At 44.5% G+C, this 27,361-nt stretch overlaps 1 protein-coding gene across 6 annotated transcripts in view; it reads left to right on the forward strand.

Annotated features, from left to right (window-relative positions):
• The window catches only part of HSF2BP (heat shock transcription factor 2 binding protein), an 87,125-nt gene extending 62,497 nt beyond the window's left edge, over window positions 1-24,628 (forward strand). For all 6 annotated transcript variants that reach the window (XM_060099703.1, XM_060099707.1, XM_060099701.1 and 3 more), the window contains one exon: window positions 23,721-24,628. In XM_060099703.1, coding sequence (XP_059955686.1) covers window positions 23,721-23,929 — 209 coding nt within the window. In that variant the 3' untranslated portion in view covers window positions 23,930-24,628. The remainder of the gene's footprint in view (window positions 1-23,720) is intronic.
• Window positions 24,629-27,361: the final 2,733 nt, after the last annotated feature.

Consider the following 27,361-nt stretch of genomic DNA (forward strand, 5'->3'; position numbering starts at 1 on the left):
TGTGCTTCAGAAGTGCCGGTCGTAGGTTAGGGGTGCAAATCCTACTTATTAGTTGTTGATCTTGAGCAAATTCGTTGGCCAGCCTCTGCTCCCACTCTTCACCTGTAAAGTGGTGACAGTGACATCTGCTTCGGGGCAGTTACAGGGATTCAGTTAGCCCATCCATGGACACAGGGCACCAGCACAGTGCGTGCGGCTGGGGCTAGGCTGAGCCACATGGAATTGCCAGTATTTGTCCATTTTGGACCTATAAAAATGACAGTTTCACATGGTTCAGCTGAACACATTTTTAATAATAAATGAAAATTGGGAACTTGGGATGTCATCGGGATGATTAAAAGCATTATTTTGGCCTCAAATAATGTTCAGTGAAAGTTGTTTTTTTTTAAATGGAGTTAACCATGTTTCACTTTACTTCATGGGATTTAAAACCTCAGCCAAAGAAGTAACTTACATGTTTAATTTTCAAGGCTGTGCACAGAGTACTTAATTCTTAGGAAGACAGATTATAATTATACCATCCTTTAAAAGGCTCAGCACCACCGAGGCAGGGTTTTCATCTGTGAGACGTGATAGTGGAGGGTTGCCTTCTATGTACTGTTTTGTCAGATATATGTGACTGGCTTATTTTTAATCCAGGGGCCCACACCCACGGTGCTTCTGTGGTGAACAGCAATGGAGCACACGTGGGTACAGCACGTTCTCTGTGCACTCGCTACGTGACGGCCACTGGACCAAAGTCTCTGCTTACTGTGCTTTGTGTAGTCTTTACAGCAGGTATATTTTATACACAAAGATGCTAAGGCTCATGGAAGCATAGGGTTCTCTGAGGCCACACAGCTAGGAGTGTGGTGCTTTGGAATGCGAGTTTAATGCTGTGGATGGTCACAAAGGCGTAGAACAAACAGCAAAACCTTCACCGCTTCTCCACTTGGAAATTTAAGTCACTGAGCTCTGGACCCAGGAGGGCAGTGGCTCTGTTTAAGGTTGGTCTCCTTACGCACGATTGCACATGGGGACCTGGAAGTGACTTTTGAGTTCGGATTTGAATATCCTTAGGACCTGCCACTGCCTTTCTGTGGGCCCCAGTCTTGGCCACTGTTCACCACAGGTAGGAAGAAAGCTCCTTAAGGAGTTTTCTTATTCTGCCGCAGGGCCCTAGCAGTCCGCTCCATCCTCCTGAGTCATGGAGGAAGGACGTCTGACTCTGGCAGGCTGACTTGACTGCAGACGGTAAAGAGATGTTGCCCCAAAGTAAAAAGGCAGTAACGGGTGTGAAAGCACTTTATAAGGGGTGAATTGCTCGTCAGATGTAAGTTGTTTTTATCATTATCTCCTTCTGGAAAGGATCAGGCCTGCACAGGGTGGCCAGTACTACATTTGGTCCTGCAGCAGTTGGGGTTCAGTTCCTCCCACCTCACAGCTGGAGAGATCCAGTGTTTTCTTGATTCCTGAAGGAAGCCTGAGAGCCCAGGTGAACGATGGAGTTCTTGCGGCAGGCTTACGGCTTCTCTGTGGAAACACGCGGGCTTTGAAAGAAGTTGCTCTTATTTTCAGGGTAAAGGGTTGGTTCTCTAGCACCTAGAAGGATGAGGTACCCGTGGGTCTGAACGAAGATTTGTATTTTCATATGCTGTGAACTTTGTCGGTGGCTGATGGCCTGTTACCAGCATTGTGATATAAACACTGTAACGTTCGAAAATTACCAAACCCTGGAGGTTCAAATATTTTGAGTCTGATTTTTAAATCAGAAAGAAAATACGAATAGGCTATTTTAAAAGCACCGTGGGAACTTGATTAGAAGTGAGGAAGGGGAGCGAAGTCCTCCTGTGGCTCCTGCACTTGGACCGTCCCGTGCACGCCTGCGGGCTCCCCAGGCCCGGGAGGAGAGACTGCCGCCCCCTTAGCTACTCCCTAAGCACGAGAAAAGGCGGAACAGCTCTGATTCGGCCCTTTGCCGGCAGTCCCAAGGAAGGCACCCGTCTCCCAGCAGGGAAAACCGAGATCTGTCCAGCAGACTGCCAGCTTCCTCCAAGGGGCGGGTGTGTGTGTGTGTGTGTGTGGGGGGGTGTGGGTGTGTGTGGGTGTGTGGGGGTGTGTGTGTGTGGGTGTGTGTGTGTGGGTGGGTGTGGGTGGGTGGGTATTGGTGTTGGAGAGGAGTTGCTTGCAAGATAAACGCCCAACTTGTAGATTTGCTGGGTGCCCTCAGAAGAGTCAGCAGGTATGGGGCAAGAGCATGGTGGTTGGTTTGTATGGAATTTAAGTGCTAGATAGGATCACGGGTTGAAAGGGCCTGGTGAGTGACCTTGCTGTTTTCCAGGGGAAGGCTTGCTGGAGCCCGTCAGCTGAGAGACCAGCTGGGGCCACGGTCTGGGCCTCCACCCTGTTTCAGGGCCCAGGATGTGCTGGATACTGAGGACCACCTCTGGTCACGCTCACTCACAGGAACTGGGTCTACAGAGCAGGGAGCTAGTGGAGTGCTGGAGCTCGGGGCGCTCCTGGCTAGTGGCTGGGATGCTCTTGTCCCCACCTAGAGCGCCTTCGTCCTGATTTCGGAGTCCTTAGCAAGCCAAGCTCTCCGTCACAGCGCTGCACTGGGCGTAAGAACAGAGGAAAGGATGTGCAGAGCATGGACGCAGATCAGCCAAGAACCCTTGGGGTCACCCGTGCCTCGGCGGCGCTCGGCTCCGGTGAGGGGCCCGTGGTCTACACGGTCCTCAGCGCCCCCCTCCCCCTGCCTCTCTGCCAGCTCCTGCCACGCTTGGGCCTGGCCAGCCCCCCATTCCCACGGTCCGCCTCCAAGGGCGCCTGCCACGACTGTCACACTGTCTGTGCCCTCTGTCCTGTTCCCTGCCTGATAGCCGGCCATCACCTGCAGTTAGATCAGAGCCCCGCTGGCATTTGGCAGGTGCGGCAGGGAATTTGGGTCTGCCCTCTTGGGGCTGCGGCAAGGCCCGTGACTCTCTGTTCATATGTTTTCACTTCGGTTCCTAATCTGTACATTCCAAGGGTGGGGGTTTTCCTCAGTTCACTCCGAGAGGGCAGCGCTGTTTACAAGTCCTTGGGGGAGCCCCGCGTCCTCTGGGCCGTGCCCTGCACGGCCAGGTTATGGAGCTGCAGGCCCACTGCACGTGGAACTCCCCCTCACAGCCATGTGTGGAGCGGGCCATATTCACCCCATCAGTCACCTTGGGGAAAAGCGTGACACCAGATAGTGTTTTTCTCTGTAGTCACAGTGCTAGCACGTGGGGGAACCCCGATCGAACCCTGGTGTTTTGGCTCCCCCCTGCAGGGGCGTGGCAGGTGACTGCTGAGGGAACACGCTCACCCTACAGTCTCTCGCTCATGGACTCATTCATTCATTCTCTAGATGTCGTTGAGCGCTTACTGATTACCAGGTAGACTGCTGGTTCAAGAAGTGAGGTGGGGAAGGTGGAGCCTTAACGTGTCCTCTCTGTTCGGCTGTAGCTGGGGAGGACGGGGTTGGTGTTGGATGTAGGGTTGCCCTAGGGAAGGGGGAGAACTGGGCCAGGGCATTTTTCGAGAGTCTGAGTAGGGCCATTAGATCCAGTGTCCAGATGTCCCTGGATTCCTCGGGAAAGAACACTCAGTAGAGTTGTGGGGACAGAAACTGTGCTGGAGGGCTAGGGGTGGAAAGGTGGAGGGAGCACCCCAGGAGCTGTGTAGGGGTGGGGATAGGAGAGGAGTGAGCCCGTGGGAGAAAGAGGCAGTGACGGAGGAGGCCAGAGCATTGGGGTGCGGCCTACAGGACCTCGTGGGCCTTCTGGGGTCTGCAGGTGTATCTGGGTGGCCTCTTGGGGACCCCTGGATGATTGGCAATGGAGAGAATGCTTATACATCTGTACGTTTTGAATATATACGAAAAATCTATTATGCCTGAGTAACAGTACAGAACATAATGCAGCATGTAAAGTGTTTCTAACTACTGGGGATTGTGATGCCACCTGACTCTTTAATATGTTTGTTGTATGGCACATGTTCTAATCTAAGGTGACACTTAATTTCCAAATATTTGGAGATTTTCTAGGTATATTTCCAGTATTGATTTCTAATTTAGTTCCGCTGTGGTCAGAGAACATGCTGTGACTGATTCCAGTCCATTTAAGTTTACTGAGACCAGTTTTATAGCGCCAAGTGTGGTCTCTCTTATAAATATTCCACTGCACTTGAAAAAGATTGTGTATTTTATTGTTTTGGAGTAGTGTGTTCTTTAAATGTCAGTACTTTCAAGTTAGTTGATAATGTTGTTCAGGTCTTCTGTATCCTTACTGATTTTCTGTTTGTTCTGTCAGTTATCAACATAAAATAGACAGCTAGTGGGAAGCAGCCGCATGGCACAGGGAGATCAGCTTGGTGCTTTGTGACCACCTAGAGGGGTGGGATAGGGAGGGTGAGAGGGAGGGAGACGCAAGAGGGAAGAGATATGGGAACATATGTGCATGTATAACTGATTCACTTTGTTATAAAGCAGAAACTAACACACCGTTGTAAAGCAATTATACTCCAATAAAGATGTTAAAAAAAAAAAAAAAACAGAGGGATATCGAAATCTTTGACCATCACTGTGGATTTATTTTTCCTTTCAGTCTGTCAGTTTTCACTTCATGGGTTTTAAAGCTCTATTATTAAGTGCTTAAAGATTTAGAATTTTTATGTCCTCTTAATAGATTGACTTTTTTTTAATCATTACAAAATGTCCTTCCTCATCCCTGGTAATAATCCTTCCTCTGAATTCTGCTTTGCTTGAGGTCAGTATAGCCACTGCATCTTTCTGTTGATTCGTATTAGTATATTTTAATACATATGTAAAATATACATATATAAAAAATATATAAAATGTTAAAAAATATATTTCCATCCTTTTACCTACCTGTGTCTGTATATTTAATGTGGATTTCTTGTAAACAGCATGTTTAAAATTGATCTGAAAATCTCTGCTTTTTTAATTGTAGTATTTAGATAATTTATATTTAATGTAATTATTAATTTCTATGGGTTTAAGTGTCATCTTGCTATTTGTTTTCTACTTGTCATATCTGTTCCTTGTTCTTTTTCACCCTTCTTTTTTTGGATGAATTTAGTATTATTGTGTGATTCCATTTTATCTCCATTATTGGCTTATTAGCTATTTCTCTCTCTCTTTTTTTTTTTTTTTTTTTCTTTTTGCGGTATGCGGGCCTCTCACCGTTGTGGCCTCTCCCGTTGCGGAGCACAGGCTCCGGACGCACAGGCCCAGCGGCCATGGCTCACGGGCCCAGCCGCTCCGCGGCATATGGGATCCCCCCAGACCGGGGCACGAACCCGTATCCCCTGCATCGGCAGGCGGACTCTCAACCACTGCGCCATCAGGGAGGCCCTCTCTCTCTCTTTTTTTTTTTTAAGTTCATTTTGGGGGTGAAATTTTTTAAATTTATTTATTTATTTATTCATTTTTGGCTGTGTTGGGTCTTCGTTTCTGTGCGAAGGCTTTCTCTAGTTGCAGCGAGCGGGGGCCACTCTTCATCGCGATGTGCCCGCCTCTCACTGTCGCGGCCTCTCTTGTTGCGGAGCACAGGCTCCAGACGCGCAGGCTCAGTAGTTGTGGCTCATGGGCCCAGTTGCTCCACGGCATGTGGGATCTTCCCAGACCAGGGCTCGAACCTGTGCCCCCTGCATTGGCAGGCAGATTCTCAACCACTGCGCCACCAGGGAAGCCACTATTTCTCTTTTTTTTTTTTTTTTTTTTTTTTTTTTTGCGGTATGCGGGCCTCTCACTGTTGTGGCCTCCCCCGTTGCGGAGCACAGGCTCCGGACGCGCAGGCTCCGGACGCTCAGGCTCAGCGGCCATGGCTCACGGGCCCAGCTGCTCCGCGGCATATGGGATCCTCCCAGACCGGGGCACGAACCCGTATCCCCTGCATCGGCAGGCGGACTCTCAACCACTTGCGCCACCAGGGAGGCCCTATTTCTCTTTTTTAAAAAGTATTTCTTTTAGTGGTTACTCTAGGGTATAAGATATACATATTTAACTTATCATAGTCCACCTTCAAAATATACCACTCATGTGTAGTGTAAGAAGCTTACAGCAGTAGACTTCTTTTTCCCCTTTCCATTCTCTTACAATTGTCATATGTATGTTGAAAACCTCAAAATACATTTTTATTATTTTTGCTTTAAACAGCTACGTTTTAAAGAGATTGAAAAGATATGAAGAAAAAGGTCCATGATTTACCATTTCTGGTGCTCTCATTCCTTTGTGTAGATCTCAGTTTCCACCTGGTATCACTTTAACATTTCTTGGGGTGCAGGTCTGCTGGTGTAGAATTCTCTCAGTTTCTGTTTGTCTTACAAAGTGTTTACTCACCATTATTTTTGAAAGATATTTTTGCTGGGTATGGGACTTGAGGTTTCATTACTTTAAAGATGTTGCCCCCTGTCCTCTGGTCCACATGGTTTCTTACCAGGAGTCTGCTGTCTTTCTTACCTTTTCTTTCTGCCTCATGTTGTTTTTCCCCTCTTGTTGCTTCTAAGAATTTCTCTTTATCACTGGTGTTCAGACATTTGATTGTGATGTGCCTTTACCTTCTTGGATCTGTAGGTTTGTGGTTTACCTCCAATTTGAATATTTTAGGCCATGATTTCTTCAAAATGTTTTTATGTCTTCCCTCTCCTCTCCTTCTAGGACTCCAATAACAAGCTTGATAGTGTTCCACAGGTCACTGGTGCTTTTTGCTTTTTTTTTCTTTCAATATTTTTTCCTCTTTGTGTGAGGGCAAAAGTTGATCGAAGAAAATTACAATATGAGGGGATTTGGTAGCTTTATGTTCTCCCTTGGGCTTGTGGCCATCCTCCTTCTCAAGAAGTACTTAGGAGCAGGCTGTCTGGGCATCCAGCTCACAGCGTCCTCTTCACAACCCTGCCACTGCTTCTCCCCACACTGCATCATCACAGGAAACAGAAACAGCTGCTGGCACAAACCCTTATGTTTAATATTTACTGCCCATAAACTAATCTTTCCAGAAAAATAACCCAAGAGGTAACTCTTGGCAAGATCTTTCAGGTAAGATGCCTAAATTCTGTCAGGCCATTGGTGTGTGATATCCCTCATGGCTGGAGGGAGTGCAACAGCCAGAGTTCTAGCAGCTGCACGTACTGAGCCCGTACTCTAGCCAGCACGTGCTTACGGGCGTTCTCTAATGCGTTCTCTCAAACCCTTGGATGTGGTGTGTGTCCTGATTTACTACTGACCAGGAAACCAAGGCTCAGAGAATGTGAAATCCTTACTTGCCAAGGCTGGGCAGTTAGGAAGGTACCATATTTGGTGTTCATATCCTGGCCCTCTGACTCCAAACCCTGAGCTTGTGTGTTTTCTCTTGGGCTATGCTGGCTTTATGATTTAAACCTACATTTAATTTGAAATGTGAAAATTGTGCGTGGCCTCCATTTAATAGATTATATACCATTTTGAGAAGTCTGTTTTCCAGTGGTATTGCTGTTATGGTTACTAACATCTGCTTATTTTCATGTATTTTGACATGTGTTGAAGTGGGACTCATTTGGTTGTGATTCAGGCTCTGCATATGTGTCAGAGTTGACCCATCTGCCCTGCAAGTATATTTTAGAAAAGGAGCAAATTCCTGGCTGGGCTAAGTAACCCTTTTCCCACTTCCCTCTGTGTGTGATCCGTTGTCTAAAGTATTGTGTTGAGGAAGTTGAGAAGTGATTTTGGGAAGAAGGAAATGAGGGATCCGTGTTGGAGTGTGATCCAGAAACAGATGAGCTGGTGGAGGAAGCCAAGATGCTCACAGCCATTTGGAGGGAGTTTTAGTTGGTAAAGGTTGAAGGCATAACATGATTTTGGAAAGAAAAAACTAGAAATGTGATAAATGATTAGACCCATTACGTTCCCAGATCTTTAGAATAAAACTAGAAACCGCTCTCTAGGGAGCCTTTCCAGATGTCCCACCCCCAAGACTGATCTTTCCTTCTTTAGGGTCTCACGGTGGATATTACAAACAGACTCATATTCCTACTTTCTAGTCTATTGCTTGTTAATGGCCTGGAACTATTTTATTGAAAAAAATCCCAGAGTAGTTGAGAGAGTGGAGACTAGAGGTTGTATTTCTTTTGTCTCCCACAAAGTACACTGCTGGGGCTTGGCATCCCCTCTGCAGACTCTGCTGCTGAGCTGGGGGCTTTACCTGCCCCCTTGGTGGTTCAGTGCTTGACCTGCCCCCCTGGTGGCTGGCGCCACGGGCAGGGTACACTGAAGCTTGGAGCACGCGGGAAGCTCATATTTTACAGGTGTTCCTTGAACGCCAAGCCTGCCCTAAGAACTGGAGGTTCAGAAGTGAACAAGACAGAGCTCTTCCCTTGTGGAACTTATATTCAGGTGAAAGACGTGACAACCAGCAGAATGGTGGAGATCGTGTAATACAAATAAAGATGGGGTGGTGTGAGGGCCTCGAGGCACAAGGTGGGGCTGCTCTGTGGGCGTGTGAGTGCAGACCTGAGTGAAGTGGGGGACAAGCCATCAGAGTTCTGCGAACAGAGCATCCTGGGCCGCGGAGGGGCAGTGGGCAGGCCCTGCGGTGGCCGTGGCCCTGAGAATGTAGGGGTGAGGCGGCGGTGTGGTGGAGAGGTGCAGGGGAGTCAGGACGGAGGTCAGGGAGCCCGTCGGGCCGGGGCCCCTGGGGCCTGGAGTGGGCTGTGAAGGCAGAGCAGGGCAGCCCTGGTCTGAGGGGCGGTCATGGGGCTCCGTCTGGCTGCCGGGGCCGGGGGCCGGGGGGCAGGTGCAGGGTGTGGGTGGGAGGTGTGGTGGCTGCGGGTAGCCGCAATCACCGTGGCGATGGTGATTGACGTGCGTGGATTCAGGTCCATTTGGAGGGGAGGGGGATATGAGGGCGGGCGGGCCGGGGTGATGCTTGAGTTTGGGGCTGAGTAGCTGGGTCCCTGGTGGTGCTATTAGGAGGACTTGGGGACGAACCAGTAGTTTGGTGCACGTGAAACTCGAGATGTCTGTTTGACCTTCACGGTGGGGGTGCGAAGTGCACGGTTGGGTTTCTGGGTTGAGTTCACGCAGAGGCTGGGGCTGGAGCCCACTCTGTGAGCCGTCACGGTGTAGGAAGCACGCGTGGGCCTAGGAGTGGACCGCGTCATCCCGGGAGCGAGGGGGCTCTGAGGACGGGCCTGGGCTGCTCCGGCGTCTCCAGTGCAGGAGGAAGAGGAGGGGGAAGCAAAGGAGATGCTGAGGGAGCACGTCGGAAGCAGGACGAGGGCGGAGAGCCCGGAGGGCGTGGTGTCCTCGAGGTCCCTGAAGACTGTGGACCCAGAGCGACTGTGTCGCACGGCCCTGAGCAGCTGAGCTGCAGTCGGGGTAGCCTGCAGGCCAGGAGGGGAGAGGGCCCGGCTGGGGGGCGCTTGGGGGGAGCCTGAGGCTGGGTGGTCAGCGGCTCCTCAGCAGGGCTCACGACGAGCAGCCAGGTCCTCATGCGGACGTGGCGTCGGCGTCTAAGGCGGTGACACCAATGTTTGGGAATGGCTCGCAGACTGGCTCTGAAGGCAGTTCCAGGAGGCATTCCAGAAACCTGCTGAACAGTGACGGCATTTCTGGAACGAAGCTGAAGCCCTCCCAGCCGACTGCTTCGGTGGAGAGCAAGCTCTGGGTTGTGAGAGTTCTGGAACTTGGTAGAATGGTTCCTCTCCTTGCTCTGAAGTGCCCTGGAGACGCCCTGTCTGGGCGGGAGAGCCGCTCTTGGAGCCGGGGAGTGGGCAGCTGCTGACCCCCAGCCTCTCCTGCCATGTTGAACTATATTGACGGAGGGACCGGTTTCCTCCTGTTTGGTTTTGTTGCATTCAGTAGATTAGATTTTCGTGGAGAGGAATTAAAAATCAAATTATATTTGAATTGTTCTTGTAATTTAACAGGATTCTGTGGTCAAACCTTTTGTAGTCACCTTGAAATTCATGTCTTACCAAGCTCTCTTTTTATAGTTTACTCCAAACCAGCCAAAGCACGCTCGCCCTCCCGTTTTCCTTGCTCGCTCATCCAGATGACTGCTCGTTTCCCCAGGCTCCCCAGGCGTGTAGGCTTGTCTTTCACCCACTGTCTGAGGGAAGACAGGGCAAGGTGCTGGGCTCTCAGAGCTCATGCGCTGGTGGAGCCAGGTGGCAGGAGGGTGCTGCAGCTGGAGGGTGCTGAGATGCCCACCAGGAGGAAACGTGTTTGCTCGCTGGTTTATGTTAGAGTGCTAAAGGGACTCAAATGCTGTTTCAGGATGAGGCTTCTGTGGCGAAATTAAATGTCATGAGTCTGATCTGTCTTAACGGTTAAGGCTCAATAACTATCTCCTGGTTAGAGAATCAGAGAATAAGCTTTGGTTGATTTGTGGAGATGGATTTTGTTTAATTTTGATGGGATTTTTTTCCTTGATCCAGTGAATTCCTCCTTTACCACAGGGAAGTAATTGTAGAGAAATCCTCAGTGTTGTTTCTCTTACGAGTCGCATACATTTGCATTTAGGTGAGGGCTGGTGGTGCTGTGAGCACTGAGAGATGTCACCAGCTGACGCTGGGTGGGGGGGCAGTGCAGGGACGGCCAGGAAGATTCATAGAGGATGTGAAACAGTAAAAGAGTTCTTAAAATGCTCGCTTGTCACTTGGAACAAATAGTGTACACGGCACGAATTGAGTTACTCCTGCTTGGAGTTTAGTTGATGTCACTGGTGGACTTAGAGATATTTGTACCTAATGGTTTAATATTCAAGGCACCTATTTCTTTAACTTAAGGAAAAAAGGCCTACAAGCAACAAAGGAAAACCAAGTAAGTATTTCATTTCTTGGCTGGCTGAGCTGCTGCGTGGCGTGTAGCTTATTTTGAAGGCATGTTTGGCATTATTTCTTTTCAGAATCTGTCCACGGTCAGACTTGGGTCTAATAGACAGTCAGTCTGGGCCATGCTCCCAGGAGCAGGGGCCCCTCTGCAGGGTATGAACCACGGCTCTCCTGCCTGCCTGGGAAACTGGAGGCACTTTGCATACAGTGGGACTCATTGTGATGCAGGTGCATCTCTGCGGACCAGCAAGCTTTGCACAGCACACGTGCTGGGTACTCGGGCGCAGGGTCAGCCAGTCTGCAGAGACTCCCAGTGAGCATCTGGGGTGCACATAGCCCCGGCTCTGGGTCTGTGAGGGTTACTACCTTGTCTCCCATGTTCAAGAACTTGAAATTTGCAGGGAACGTGTATTAGGGTTCTCCAGAGCAATGGACCCAGTAGGGTGGATAGATCGATAGATATGAGGAGATTTCTGTGGGGGCCGAGAAGTCCCATGATCTGCCGTCTGCAAGCCAGAGAACCAGGAAAGCCAGTGCTGTAGTTCAGTCCCAAGTCCAAAGGCCCGAGAACCAGCAGCGCCATGTCCAAGGGCAGGAGAAGATGGACGTCCCACTCAAGCAGACAGAGCGAATTCACCCTTCCTGTGCCTTTTTGTTCTAGTCAGGCCTTCAGTGAGTTGTTGATGCCACCCACACTGGTGAGAGTGATCTTCTTTACCTGGTCTGTGGGTTCAAATGCCGATTTCTTCCAAGGAAACCCTTACAGACACACTCAGAAATAATGTTTTGCCAGCTCTGGGCATCCTTAGCCTAGTCGATTTGACACATAGAATTGACCATCACAGAAGGCAAGACTTTAAAGAACTAATTTGAGATGGTACAGAGTAGTTAATGAGATGCTGATGATAAGTGACATTTCTGAGTGCTTGCTCTGTGCCAGGCCTTATCCTGGGCTTGTTACATGCATTTCACTATATCGTCCCCTCACCGGCCCTGTGAGGTCACTACGAATGCCACCCAGGGATCAAGTGGTCAGGCTGGGACCTGAGCCAGGCAGTGACACTCCCAGCAGAGCAGGGGTCCAGGGAGGAGAGATACCCGTGTGGGCCCGGGTGGGTAGGCAGGGTGGACCGCAGGAGTTGGGAGGAGCGTCTCTGGATTGACTTCGGCAAGTTGTTACTTTTCTTTCTCTCCCCCTCCTTGCCTTCTCCCCTTTCTTCCTTTTTCCCTTCCTTCCTTTATCAAAATAAGTTTAACAGATGTAACATATTTAGAGAAGAGTACACAAGACATACAGGCCAAGCTGAGAGAACTGTTGCAAGCAGCACTTATTAAAACCCCCAGGCTGAGGAGTGGGAAGTCGCCAGCACTCGGGGATCCCTTTGTCCCTCCTGACCCCTGCTGCTCCCTCCTGCATTGAACTTGACGTCAGTGGAGTCTCATGTTGTGTGTCGGCGTCCTCATTTACGTTTTGTTTGTAGGTTCCTGGTGCTGTTGCCTGTTCATTGCCGTATCGCCACTAGGTGCCTGTAGCACCCCCGCCGCCAGTTGTGACAACCAAACATGTTCCCTGCAGGGCTAAGTGCCCCACCCCAGTTGAGAACCACTGCTGTATAATATTTCATTATATGAGTTTATCCATTTACCATTTGGATTGGACACTTGACTTGTTTCAGGTTTGTGGGTTTTACAAATAATGCTGCACCAGAAATTCTTGTGCCTGTCTATGGTAAACGTGCATATTTTCCTGTTGGGTGTCTATTACAAAAAATGGAAGTTTCAGGACTTCCTTGGTGGTCCAGTGGTAAAGAATCCACCTTCCAATGCAGGGGACACGGGTTTGATCCCTGGTTGGGGAACTAAGATCCCACGTGCCACGGGACCCCTAAAGCCCGCGCGCCACAACTACTGAGCTCGCACGCCTTAACGACAGAGCCTGCGTGCCACAAACTACAGAGCCCATATACTCCGGAGTCTGCATGCTACAACTACAGAGCCCATGTGCCCTGGGGCCCACACACCACAACTAGAGAGAGAAAACCCACACGCCACAACTAGAGAGAAGCCCTAGTGCCGCAAAGAAGAGGCCGTGCGCCATAAGGAAAGGTCCCGCAGGCTGCAACTAAGACCCGACGCAGCCAAAACAATAAGGAAAATAGATAAATAAAATAAATAAATATTAAAAAATAATAATGGAAGTTTTGGTCTATGAAAGTGTGTGTCTTCAACTCTATAGCTTGTGCAGGGCTGTTTTCCAAGATGGTTGTACCCAGTGTAAATTTGACCGACAGCATGTTAGCCTTCTGGCTCCTTTCCATTCTCACCACCCCTGCTACTGTCAGCCTTCTTCACCTTAGCCAGTCTGATGGGGGTTATTTTATTGTGTTTTTTTTTTTGTTCTTTGTAAATTTATTTATTTTAGGCTGCGTTGGGTCTTCGTTGCTGTGCACGGGCTTTCTCTAGTTGTGGTGAGCAGGGGCTACTCTTCGTTGCAGTGCACGGGCTTCTCATTGCAGTGGCTTCTCGTTGCAGAGCACGGGTTCTAGGCGCACAGGCTTCAGTAGTTGTGGCTCATGGGCTCTAGAGCGCAGGCTCAGTAGTTGTGGCGCACGGGCTTAGTTGCTCCGCGGCATGTGGGATCTTCCCAGACCAGGTCTCAAACCTGTGATCCCTGCATTAGCAGGCGGATTCTTAACCACTGCGCCACCAGGGAAGCCCTATTTTATTGTGGTTTTATTTTAGTTTTTTAATTAAAAAAATTTTATTCCAGTTTTATTAAGATGTAGTTGACATACAGCGCTGTATAAGTTTAAGGTATACAGCATAATGATTTGACTTACATCCATCATGAAATGATTACAGTAAGTGTAGTGAACATCCATCAGCTCATACAGATACAAAATTAAAGAAATAGAAAAAAATTTTTTCCTTACGATGAGAACTCTTAGGAATTTCTCTCTTCCATATATAGCATACAGCAGTATAAATTATACTTATCATGTTGTACATTATATCCCTAGTACTTATTTATCCTGTAACTGGACATTTGTACTTTTGACCACCTTCATCCAATTCCCTCTTCCTGTACTCCCTGCCTCTGGTAACCACAAATCTGATCTTTTTCTATGAGTTTGTTTGTTTTTGAAGTATAATTGAGGAGACAAAATTTTTAAGGTATCTTACTCTGAAATGTCTTTATTTTACCTCACCTATAATAGTCAGAGTTTGGCTGGGTATAGAATTCCAGGTTAGAATTACTTTTTATTTCTGAATTTTGAAATCAACATTCCATTATCTTCTAATGGCCAGTGTTGAGAAGTTTTGATTCCTGCTTCTTTGTATATGGTATGTTTTCCCTGTGGAAACTTGTAGAAGTTTCTCTTTGTTTCATTTTCTGAACTTAAATTTTATGTTGATACGCCTGGTGTATTAGATGTAACTTTTATCAATTTTGCTGGAAACTGAAAGGGACATTTCAGTTTAGAAACATATCTTTTGATTCTAAGAATCTTTAAAAAATTATTTTGAATTACTGAATCATTATAGAGTGATGTCCTATCTGCTGACACAGTTTTCTCTTTTTGGAATACCTAATATTTGGTGTTGGGCCTCTCTTCTTTTTCTCCTATTGTTCATCTCTTTGCTTATTTTTTTTAATCTTTTATGAAAAATTCTATTGATGAAGATAAACAAACTTGAATAAATGGAAAGATAAATCCTTTTTTGGCTGAGAACATTCTATGTTGTAAAGCTGACACTTTTCCCCAGTATGTCAAATAAAAATACTGATTGGGGAAGTCCTAGCCACAGCAATCAGATAGGAAAAAGAAGTAAAAGGAATACAAATTGGAAAGGAAGAAGTAAAACTGTCACTGTTTGCAGATGACATGATGCATGTACACAGAAAAGACACCACCAAAAAACTACTAGAACTCATCAGTGAATTTGGTAATGTTGCAGGATACAAAATTAATATACAGAAATCTATTACATTTCTATACAAGGAACTATAGGAAAGAGAAATTAAGGGAACAATCTCATTTACAATCACAGCAAAAAGAATAAAATACTTAGGAATAAAATGAAGGAGGTAAAAGACCTGTACACTGAAAACTGTAAGACACCAATGAAAGAAATTGACGACACAAACAGTTGGGAATGATATACCATGTTAATGGATTGGAAGAATTAATATTGTTAAAATTTCCATGCTACCCAAGGCAAGCTACAGATTCAGTGCAATCCCCATCAAAATTGCCAATGGCATTTTCACAGAACTAGAACAAATAATTTTAAAATTTGTATGGAAACAGAAAGACCCTGAATAGCCAAAACAATCTTGAGAAAGAAGAATGGAGCTGGAGGAATCATACTCCCTGACTTCAGACTATATTACAAATCTACTATAATCAAAACAGTATGGTACTGGCACAAAAGAGAACCCAGAAGTAAAGCCACACACTTATGGTCAATTTATCTATGACAAAGGAAGCAAGAATATACAATGGGGAAAAGACAATCTCTTCAATAAGTAGTGCTGGGAAAACTGGACAGCTACATGTAAAAGAATGAAATTAGAATATTTTCTTATACCATATACAAAAATAAACTCAAAATGGGTTAAAAACCTAAATGTAAGACTCGAAACCATAAAACTCCTTGAAGAAAACATAGGCAGAACTCTCTTTGACATAAATAATAGTAATATTTTTTTTGGATCTGTCTCCTAAGGCAAAGGAAACAAAAGCAAAAAAAAACCCCGAATGGTACCTAATTAAACTTAAAAGCTTTTGCTCAGCAAAGGAAACTGTTGACAAAATGAAAAGACAACTTACTGAATGGGAGAAAATATTTGCGAATGATATGACTAATAAGGGATTAAATCCAAAATATATAAACCGCTCATACAACTCAATATCAAAACACAAAGAACCCAATTAAAAAATGGGCAGAAGACCTGAATAGACATTTTTCCAAAGAAGACATACAGATGGCCAATAGACCCATGCAAAGATGCTCAACATTGCTAATCATCAGAGAAGTGCAAACCAAACCACAGTGAGCTATCACCTCACACCTGTCAGAATAGCTATTATCAAAAAGACCAGAGGGCTTCCCTGGTGGTGCAGTGGTTAAGAGTCCGCCTGCCGATGCAGGGGACACAGGTTCGTGCCCCAGTCCGGGAAGATCCCACATGCCGCGGAGCGGCTGGGCCCATGAGCAATGGCTGCTGAGCCTGCGCGTCCCCACAACAGTGAGAGGCCTGCGTATCGCAAAAAAACAAAACAAAACAAAAAAAACCCCACAAATAACAGATGTTGGTGGGGATGTGGAGAAAGGGGAATTCTTGTATGCTTGCTGGGAATATAAATTGGTGCAGCCACTGTGGAAAACAGTATGGAGGTGCCTCAAAGCTAAAGATATTGAGTTGGCCAGAAAGTTCGTTTAAACAAACGAACGAACTTTCCGGCCAACCCAATAGAACCAGCCCATGATCCAGCCATTCCACTCCTGAGTATATATCTGAAGAAAACAAAAACACTAATTCAAAAATATATATGTATCCCAATGTTCTTAGCATCATTATTTACAGTAGCCAAGATATGGAAGCAACGTAAGTGTCCATCAACAGATGAATGGATAACGAAGATGTGGCGCGCACACACACACAATGGAATGAAATTTTGCCATTCGCAAAAACATGGATGGACCTGGAGGGCATTATGCTTAGTGAAGTAAGTCAGACAGAGAAAGACAAATACTGTTTTATCACTTATATGTGGAGTCTAAAAAATACAACAAATGAATGAATATAGCAAAAGAGAAACAGACTCACAGATATATAGAAAAGAATAGTGGTTGCTAGTTGGGAGAGGGGCAGGTTAGGGGCAAGATAGGCGTAGGGTTTAAAAGGTACAAACTACTATGTATAAAATAAGCTACAAGGATATATTTTACATCACAGGGAATATAGCCAATATTTTATAATAACTTTAAATGGAGTATAATCTATAAAAATTAGAATCACTGTGTTGTACACCTGAAACTAATATTGTAAATCAACTATACCTCAATAAAAAAATTCTTTAAATTTTTTTTAAAAAGGACAAACACTGGAAAAAATGCCAATAGGAATTTTTTTCTCTTAAAGAGATTTAGTTATTTATTTTTTATGGGTTTATAACATTATATGTTTCATGTGTACAAATTTATATTTTGACTTCTGCATACACTACAGCGTGCCCACCACCAAAATTTAGTTTCCATCTGTCACCATACAGTTGACCCTCTTTACCCATTTTTCTCTTCCCCACCCACTTCCCCTCTGGTAACCACTACTCTGTTCTCTGTGGTTGTTTTTGTTTGATTTGGTTTGTTCATTTAAAAAATTGCACGTATGAGAGAAACTGTACAGTATTTGTCTTTGTCTGACTTATTTCACTTAGCATAATACCCTAAAGGTCCATCTACATTGTCTCAAATGGCAAGATTTCATCTCTTTTTATGGTTGGGTAGTGTTCCATTGTGTGTGTGTGTATATTTATATACACGCACACACATATATATGTATATATATATATATATATATATATACACACACACACACATACACACACCACATCTTATTTATCCATTCATCCATTAATGGACACTTAGGTTTCCATATCTTGGCTAATGTAAATAATTCTGTGATGAACATAGGAGTTCAGATATCTTTTCAAATTAGTGTTTTCCTATTCTTTGGATAAATACCCAGGAGTGGACTAGCTGGGTCATTTGGCAGTTCTATTCTTAATTTGTTGGGGAACCTCCACACTGTTTTCCATAGCAGCTGCACCAGTTTACATTCCCACCAACAGTGCACGAGGGTAACTTTTCTCTACATCCTCACCAACACTTACTTCTTGCCTTTTGGATGATAACCATTTTAACAGGGACGAGGTGGTATCTCATTGTGGTTTTGATTTGCATTTCCCTAATAATTAGTGATGTTGAACATCTCTTTATGTGCCTATTGGCCATCTGTATATCTTCTTTGGAAAAATGTCTGTTCAGCTCCTCTGCCTATTTTTAAATCAGGTTTTTATGTGTGTGAGTATGTGTGTTATATTCAGTTGTATGAGTTCTTTATATATGTTGGATCTTAACCACTTATCAGGTACATGCTTTGCAAATATCTTCTCCATTTGGTTGGTTGCCTTTTCTTTTTGTTGATGGTTTCCTTTGCTATGCAGAAGTTTTTAGTTTGATGTAGTCCCATTTGTTTATTTTTGCTTTTGTTCCTTTTGCCTGATGAGGCATATTCAGAAAGATACTGCTAAGACCAATGTCAAAGAATGTACTGTTTTTTTTTTTTCTAGGAGTTTTGTGGTTTGAGGTCTTCAATTCAAATCTTTAAGCCATTTTGAATTGATTGTTGTGTGTTGTGTGAGATAATGGTCTAGTTTCATTCTTTTGCATATGGCTGTCCAATTTTCCTAACGCTACTTATTGAAGAGGCTATCCTTTCTCCATTTTATGTTTTTTGCTCCTTTGTTGTAAATTAATTTTCCATATTATGTGTGGGTTTATTTCTGGGCTCTCAATTCTGTTGCATTGATCTATCTATCCATTGATTTTCTGCCCAAACCATACTGTTGTGATTACTATAGCTTTGTAGCATAATTTGAAATCAGGGAATGTGATACTTCCAGCTTTTTTCTTTTTCTCAGGATTGCTTTAGCTGTTCAGGGTCTTTTGTGTTTCCATATAAGTTTTAGGATTGTTTGTTCTATTAATGTGAAAAATGTCATTGGAATTTTGATAGGAATTGCTTTAGGTAATATGGACATTTTAACAATGTATAACATTCCAATACATGAGCATGGGATATCTTTCCACTTCTTTGTGTCTTCTTCAGTTTCTTTCAACAGTGTCTTATAGTTTTCAGTGGACAGGTCTTTCATCTCCTTGGTTAAATTTATTTCTAGGTATTTTATTCTTTTTGTTGCAATTAAAGATGGGATTGTTTTCTTAATTTTTCTTTCTGATAGTTTGTTCTTAGTGTAAAGACACCCAACAGATCTTCTTTTCTTTTTTTTTTTTGCTGTACGTGGGCCTCTCACTGTTGTGGCCTCTCCCGTTGTGGAGCACAGGCTCCGGAGACACAGGCTCAGTGGCCATGGCTCACGGGCCCAGCCGCTCCACGGCATGTGGGATCTTCCTGGACTGGGGCACGAACCCGTGTCCCCTGCATCGGCAGGCAGATTATCAACCACTGCGCCACCAGGGAAGCCCCCAGCAGATCTTTTAATATTGATTTTATACCCTGGAACTTTACTATATTTGTTTATTATTTCTAACAGTTTTTTTTTTGTGTGTGTGGAATCTTTAGGGTTTTCTCTATATAAAATCATTTTTATGCAAACAGTGACAGTTTTAGTTCTTCCTTTCCAAACTGGATGCCTTTTATTTTCTTTTACTTGCCTAATTGCTCTGGCTAGGACTTCCAATAGTATGTTGAATAAGAGTGGTGAGAGTGGGCATCCTTGTCCTTTTCCTGATCTTAGAGAGGGATAGCTTTTGGTTTTTCACCAATGAGTTTGATGTTAGCTATGGGTTTGTCATAGGCCTTTGTTATGTTGAGTTATGTTCCTTCTCTACCCATTTTATTGAGAGTTATTATCATAAGTTAATGTTGAATCTTGTCAAGTGCTTTTTCTGCAGCTACTGAGATGATCATATGATTTGTACCTTTCATTTTATTAATGTCATGTAACACATTGATTGATTTGAAGATGTTGCACCATTCTTGCATCCCTGGAATAAATCCCACTTGATTGTGGTGTATGATCCTTTTAATGTATTTTTTGTATTTAGTTTGTTAATATTTTATAGAGGATTTTTGCATCTGTGTTTATCGGAGAATATTGGCTTCCAGTTTTGTTTTTTGTGTTTTCCTTGCCTGGTTTTGGTATCAGGGTCATATAGGCTTCATAAAATCAGTTAGGAGGCATTCCCTCCTCCTCAGTTTTTTTGGAAGTGTTTGCATCCCTTTGTCTTTTGTACCACTTTTGAGAGATTTCCTCTACTTTATTTTCCATACTGCCTATTGAAGTCTTCATCTCTACTATCATGCACTTAATTTCCAGCTGCCTTTTTTTTTGAATTAAAAAAATAGCATCCCATTCTTGCTTAATGGATAATACAACTTGAAAAAAATCTCCTTGAGGAGGAGATGAATAAAGTTTAAAAAAAAGTTTTCTTCTCATTGCATAGTCTTTCTTTGGCCCTCCTTTTGTTTTTGTTGAAAATGATAATTAACTTCTTCTCAGGTGTCTGGTAACACATCGTTTTTTGCTTGTGTTTAAGGGTGGGATTTATAATGCTGATTGGAAGCCCTGAGCATGTGAGTGGGGCTTGTGAACTTCACTGTACTGTGAGCTGGCCCAGCCATTCTCAGCCATTCACTGGGAACCCACAGGTCAGTATCTTTAGATGTTTCCTCTTGGGTTGCTCAGATTGCCCAGAGAAGACTCATCCAACCCTAGAAACGGAGAAGGGGAAGAAGGAGCCTCTTAGACTTTGTGGGTCTGTTTTAGCTTCATCCAATGTGTTTTCCAGACAGAACCTCCATCTTCAGTTGTGCCTAATGTCCCCTGCTCCAGAGATTCTTGTTCTGAATGAATCTTAGTAGTTTATGTCTTCCAAGCAGTGTGTCCATTCCATCCAAGTTGCAAAATGTATGGGCACAAATTTGTTCATAATATTCCCTTATTACTCCTTTAATATCTGTAGGTTCTATAGTGATTTCCCCTCTTTCATTCCCCAAATTTGTAATCTGTGTCTGTCCTTTCTTCCTTCCCCCTTTCCTTGTTTAGCCTGGCTAGAGTTTTATCAATTTTATAGATTGTTTTAACAGGGTCACCTTTTGGGTTTACTGTTTTTTCCCCAGTTGTTTTTTATTTGTCCTCCTTTGTATTGATTTCTGCTCTTTATTATTACCTTCCTTTGGCATGTTTTGGGTTTGATTTTTTCTTTTCTTTTTTTTAAGATGAAAGCTAAGGTAACTAATTTGAGACCTTTGTTCTTTTCCAATATGAGCATTCAGTGCTATAATTTCCCCTGATAAGCTGTGATTTAACTGCATCTATAAATTATGATACTGTGTTTTCATTTTCATTTCATTCAAAGTATTTCCTAGTTTTCCTTATGACTTCCTTCTTGATCCATACATTATTTAGAGGTGTGTTGTTTTATTTCCAAATAGTTGGAGATTTTTTAACATATTTTTCTGTTATTTATTTTGTATTTCTGTTATTTTCTGTTATTTATTATGTATTTCTGTTATTTTTAACTTAATTCCTTATGATCACAGAACGTACTTTGAATCCTCTTGAATGTATATTGGTCAAGTTGGTTGATAGTGTTGTTCAGGGATTCTGTATCTTCACTGATTTTCTTTCTTTTTTAAAATCAGTAATGGAAATAAAAGTATTAAAGTTTCCAACCTCTGTGAATTTATTTGCACTTGGGTTTCTAGCATATTGTGCTTTGTTTCTCTTGAAACTCTGTTGTTAGGTACATACCTAATTAAGACTGTCGTGTCTTTTTGATGCATTAACTTCTTTATAATTATACAATTATAATTATAATTATACAATTATAATCCCTCCTTATCCATGGTAATATTTTTTGTTCTGAAGTCCACCTTGTCTGATAATAATATAGGCTCTGCAGACTTCTTTTGATTAGTGTTTGCGTGGCATGGTTTTATTCTTTTATTTTTAACCTGTGTCTTTATATTTATCTTGGGTGTCTTGTAGACAATGTATAATTGGGTCTTGACGTTTTGTGCATTCTCTGTCTTTTAATCAGTGTGTTTATACAGTTTTCATCTAATGTATATAGAAGTACAGAAATATTACTAGTTGTTTCTTTTTTCCTCTTTTTTGTCCACTGTTAGATTGAATATTTAATATTCTATTTTAACTGCACTGTTGGCTTATCATTTACATTTTAAAAACTCTTTTTAGTATTTTCCCTAGGGTTTACAATACAGTCTTTAATTAACTGTGATTAATTAATTATATTAATCACAGTTAGTTGAAGATTTTCAATTGAAACATTAAAAATCTTTAAATAACATTGTACTGCTTCAGGTATAGCACAAGAACCGTAAAACAGTGCTTTCCCATCTATTAATCATATTTACTTCAGATTCCTTTTCTAATTGTTTCTAAATCTGGGTTATCTCTGAGTCTGGCTCTGCTGATTACTTTATTACTGCAGTGGGGTTTTGCTTCCCTTGCTGTGTCATTGTAATTTCTGATTGAGTGTTGGGCATTGTGTGGAGGGCAGTAGAGCAGAGGTCAGCAAACTTTTCCTGTAATGAGCTAGCTATTAAATACTTTGAACTTTGAGTGTCATGTGTGGTTTCTGTTGCATATTATTCTTCTATTTTGTTTTCTTTTAAGATAACTCTTTAAAATGTAAGAACCAACCTTAGCTCACAGCCTGTGCAGAAACAGGCCCTGGGCTGGATTTGGCCCTTGGGCCACAGTGCACCAACCTCTGCAGGAGAGAATGAGGTACATAGAGAGTGTTTACACCTCCTGCTCTGTGGGGCTGTCGGTGTGGGCGTTGGGCTGGTGTGGGTTTTGTCACTGTGGTGACTCTGTGCCGCTGGTTTCCAGTCTTCTCCTTCCTTGTGCTGCAGGTGAGGACTGAGTTGCCAGAGTCCTTTGTCGGTCTCCACCCCCAGCTGCAGGCCTTCCCACTGGGTCTGTGCCTCAGGAGGGGTCTCCTTCCATCCTCTTGCCCCTCCCGCTGCTGCCGTAGCCTGCTTCTATTGGCCGCTGGGTGTTTGCTGGGCCGCTGGAGGACGCAGGGGAGTTCTCTGTTGTTTTGGTTCGGCTCCCATCCACCTGCATCTGAGCGGCGCCTTCCCCGGGATCCTGTCCTCCTCCCTGCGGCAGCCGCTCTGCCTGTGTCTTTGGCAGTTTTTGTGCCAGAGCAAGTTTCCTTCCCCTTACCCCAAATAGGAGCACTTCAACGGTCTGGGCCCAGGGTAGGGCAGGGTTTTCTTCCGCTTCCCAACACAGCAGTCTTCACTGAGCCCTGGTGGCTCTCGTTCAGTGGGGAAGGGCTCCGGGGGCCTTGGTGCCGTGGCAGTTCCCACTGAGGGTTTGCTCAGTCTACTCTCTCAGTCCACTTACTTCTTAAAAGGTGTTTAAAGTGTAGTGCTAAGAAGGAGGTACTGATTTTGAGTCTGGTTCCAATTACAATATCTAATCAAGAATCAGTGGCATGTTTAAGGCTCCCAGTAGAGAGACATGGTGAGGAGAATTGGATCCCCGGTGGTTAAAGGTTATAACTTGTGTTGGGCTGTTGTTTCAGTCCAGCTGCTTTTTAGTGGTTGCTACAGGGCTGTCAGGTTCTGTAACTCCAGAGGGCATTCCCACGGGAAAACGGATTTCACCTTGAGTGTTGCAGCTGTGACTTTGCGGAACTCAGTGACCTGAAGAGATGCCGTATCTGTATGTGGTCTCTCAGGGCTTTGCTGCACTTGGAGTGAAAATGAAGTAATACCTCTTAAAACAATCTTATAACTGGGCAGAATTACAGAAAACAACCTGAAAAGCCCTCATATTTTTAGTTCAGCATTTTAAAGTTACGTGATTGTAATGTTTGAAGGTTGAATGTTACTAGAGGGTGACATTGTCATGCTCCTCTTATGAGCTAAGCTTTTACATCAACAAGTGACACTGTTTGGGGTCAGCTCATAGTTTACTAAACTGTCACATCCACCATTCAGAGAGGCCAAGAACCCCTGAGGGGTGGATTCTGCCCCAAGGTCCCTGTAGAAGGTTTTATTCTAACCAGAAGCGTTACCTCTTTCCCCCTAGATCCAGACACAGAGGTGTGTCTTCATGTGCTGCGCCTTGTCCAGTCTGTGGTTCTGGAGCCAGAAGTCTTCTCCAGGACGGCCTCGGAGTTCCAGAGTTCCCTGCCCCTGCAGCGCATCCTGGCCATGGCCAAGAGCCGCAACCCTCACCTGCAGGCCGTGGCCCACGAGCTCCTGGAGGACCTGCGCACTCGGGAGCATGATGCGTAGGGGTGCTCAGCACCACGTCTTCTCCCTGGGTCCCCACTTTGTCTTCTAAAGCCACCAACCGTGTGCCATGTGTTACAGACAACAAATGTGATGCCTAGAGATGGCTGTGTACTGAGATGTGCCCATCCGACTTGCTTCTGGAGGTGAACGTGCTTTTGTGGGTGGCTGGTTAACCTTGCCAGAGGTGAGGCTGAGAAAGGGTCCATTCCTCCGTGAAGACCCATGTCAGCTGCATCCGGAAGAGGGCCTTCTCAGAGCGGCTCCTGCTGCCCAGGAGACCCTGAGACCTGTCGGTTCCCCCCTAAAAGCGGAAGGTTGAATAACCGCCTACCCTGTTGGTCAGCGTTTTCCTGAGATACCTTTCTTGAAAAACAGTTAGTTCATTCGCTCTCTAATAATTATAATTAATTCCTCCCCCCCGCCAGTTCAAGTTTACCTTTAAATCTTTTGGTGAACCTGCTATTTCAGATGATATTGGACATTTTAGTTCTATATTTTTGTGCCTCTTTTATTTTTGAGTAAAGAAAGAAGAATCATTGGTGTGCTACAACTGTTGTTTTCTCAAATATTATAAACTTGATGTTAGGAAGGTATATATTACAATGCATACGCGTGGTTGGTGGAAAAATCTCTCCTTACGTTGTTCTGGGTCCTTTGGCTATAAGCTCAGGAGTCCAGTTTTTCATATAACAGTATCATGACAAGGGCCTCACAGATTAGAGCACATGCAGCTGCTTGGAGTTCTTTAAACAATGTGCACGGGTATGTGTACCAGGTCCCCTCATCGTGTGTCCTTCTCAACCGCAGAAAACAGAGGAGGATGTGCTCCATTTCTCACAAGTGTCGCGACGTGTGAGTGCGGTTCCCTCTCTGGCACCCCTTAGAGGCACAGCAGCGCGTGCTGTGTCCCTCAGGATGACGCTGCAGGCCCGTGGTCTCTGGGCATCCTGTAGGAGCAAAAACACACTTGCAGGCATCCCATACACATTTGTATGCTGTTTCTGCTATGCGTGGCAGTTTGGAATAACTTCATGCTTCTTTTATAGGCAATGTGCAGTTTATGGCTGAGGCTGAATGAAGGAGCTTACAGGAAGGCACAGTTGCTTGAATTTCACGAGCCGACATATTGTGGAACCTGGCTCATCAGAACCAGAGAAATGTTGTTAAAAGGCAGTTTAAAATTCACAGAGGCAGAAATTGGTCCATCTGTGCTGTGTGGCTCTGTAAGGTCCTGTTGATTGGCAAATAAAATTGAGGATGTTGTGTTTCTGTTCTTTTCTAGCATAGTATCATTTTCATTTTGGTTACTTTGTTTGATAAGGTGACAGGAGATAAACTAGTGTAATTAGTTGTGCTGCCTCTAGAAATGCAGGGTCTTTTTCCTGCCAAAGATGGGATCAGTGGCTTATAGAGAAAAATGACACTGGGCCAAACCCATGAATGTTGCATAGTTTAGGTAATTAGTAGATGGATGTGATTAAGAAGGATACGTTTTTTTTCCTCCTAATTTTAAAGTGCTAAGGACAGCAGGAGTTCTTATGAAAGCTCCTTAAGCAAGAAACATACGTCATATATATGGAATCTAAAACAAATAGTTCTGAAGAAGCTAGAGGCAGGACAGGAATAAAGATGCAGATGTAGAGTATGGACTTGAGGACACGGGGAGGGGGAAGGGTAAGCTGTGACAAAGCGAGAGAGAGGCATGGACATATATACACTACCAAACGTAAGGTAGATAGCTAGTGGGAAGCAGCCGCATAGCACAGGGAGATCAGCTCGGTGCTTTGTGACCACCTAGAGAGGTGGGATAGGGAGGGTGGGAGGGAGACACAAGAGGGAGGGGATATGGGGACATATGTATATGTATAGCTGATTCACTTTGTTATAAAGCAGAAACTAACACACCATTGTAAAGCAGTTATACTCCGATAAAGATGTGAAAAAAAAAAGAAACATATGTTAAATACATGTTTTGAATGTATATCACAGGAAAAGTACTTAAGGCCAATTTTAAGGAGTGACTGGCCTTTCTAATATTTTTGCTCTTCTTATGAAGGTCAAGGGGAAAATGGGTTCTTCACTTTTTTTGCATCTAAAGCTCTAAAGAAAACTCAGTTTAAAATGTATGCATAAAAGCATGTACGTGGCAGTATCTGAGGTCTCTTGTGAATTTTAAAATCAGAAACAAAAATCAGGGACTTCCCTGGTGGTGCAGTGGTTAGGAATCTGCCTGCCGGTGCAGGGGACATCGGTCTGAGCCCTGCTCTGGGAAGATCCCACATGCCTCAGAGCAACTGGGCCTGTGTGCCACAACTACTGAGCCTGCACTCTAGAGCCCATGCTCTGCAACGAGATAAGCCACCGCAACAAGGAGTGGCCCTGCTCACCGCAACTAAAGGAGGCCCACGTGCAGCAACAAAGACCCAGTGCAGCCAAAAATAAATTAATAAATTTATTTTTTTAAAAAACCCAAATCAATAAAATGGTACTTTTTTTTCTTTTTTTTTGCGGTACACGGGCCTCTCACTGTTGTGGTCTCTCCCGTTGCAGAGCACAGGCTCCGGACGCGCAGGCTCAGCGGCCATGGCTCACAGGCCCAGCCGCTCCGCGGCATGTGGAATCTTCCCGGACCGGGGCACGAACCCGCGTCCCCTGCATCGGCAGCGGACTCTCAACCACTGCGCCACCAGGGAAGCCCCCATATATTTTTTTAATAGATCTTTATTAGAGTATAATTGCTTCACAATACCGTGTTGGTTTCTGTTGCACAGCAAAGTGAATCAGCCATACGCGTACGCATGTCCCCATATCCCCTCCCTCTTGAGCCTCCCTCCCACCCTCCCTGTCCCACCCCTCTGGGTCATCACAAAGCACTGAGCTGATCTCCCTGTGCTATGCGGCTGCTTCCCACCAGCCAACTATTTACATTCGGTCGTGTATACATGTCGATGCTACTCTGACTTCCCCTCAGCTTCTCCCTCCCACCTGACCCAGCAATCCCACTGCTGGGCATATACCCTGAGAAAACCATAATTCAAAAAGGTACATATGTCTTTAAATTTAAATTTTAAAGAATTCCTTTTCTATTTATTAAGTTAAGGAACTTTTTCTCCTTGGTGCTGTCAGTTTGTATGTAAAGGCATGAAACCTGCCATGTCAACAGCCAGACTTCACTCCCTCTCCTCTCACCCCTCAACTGGTGATCAGGGCAGTTTCTTGCTGTTCAGTTTCTCGTTACCAATCTAGTCTGTCTTCTGTGACATCTGAGAGGAGCCCATCCTGCTAGGATGCAGGTCATTGTGTCTGCTCGTGGCATGAACTGGGATAAGCCTAATGTTATAAGGAGTTCATCTCATCCCAGATACGTATATAGCCCCATGTTTTATCACTTATTCCAGAGAATTTTAAAATTAATTAGAGTAGCAAGCACAG

The sequence above is a fragment of the Mesoplodon densirostris genome, chromosome 5 (assembly GCF_025265405.1).
Source record: "Mesoplodon densirostris isolate mMesDen1 chromosome 5, mMesDen1 primary haplotype, whole genome shotgun sequence".
Classification (NCBI taxonomy): domain Eukaryota; kingdom Metazoa; phylum Chordata; class Mammalia; order Artiodactyla; family Ziphiidae; genus Mesoplodon; species Mesoplodon densirostris.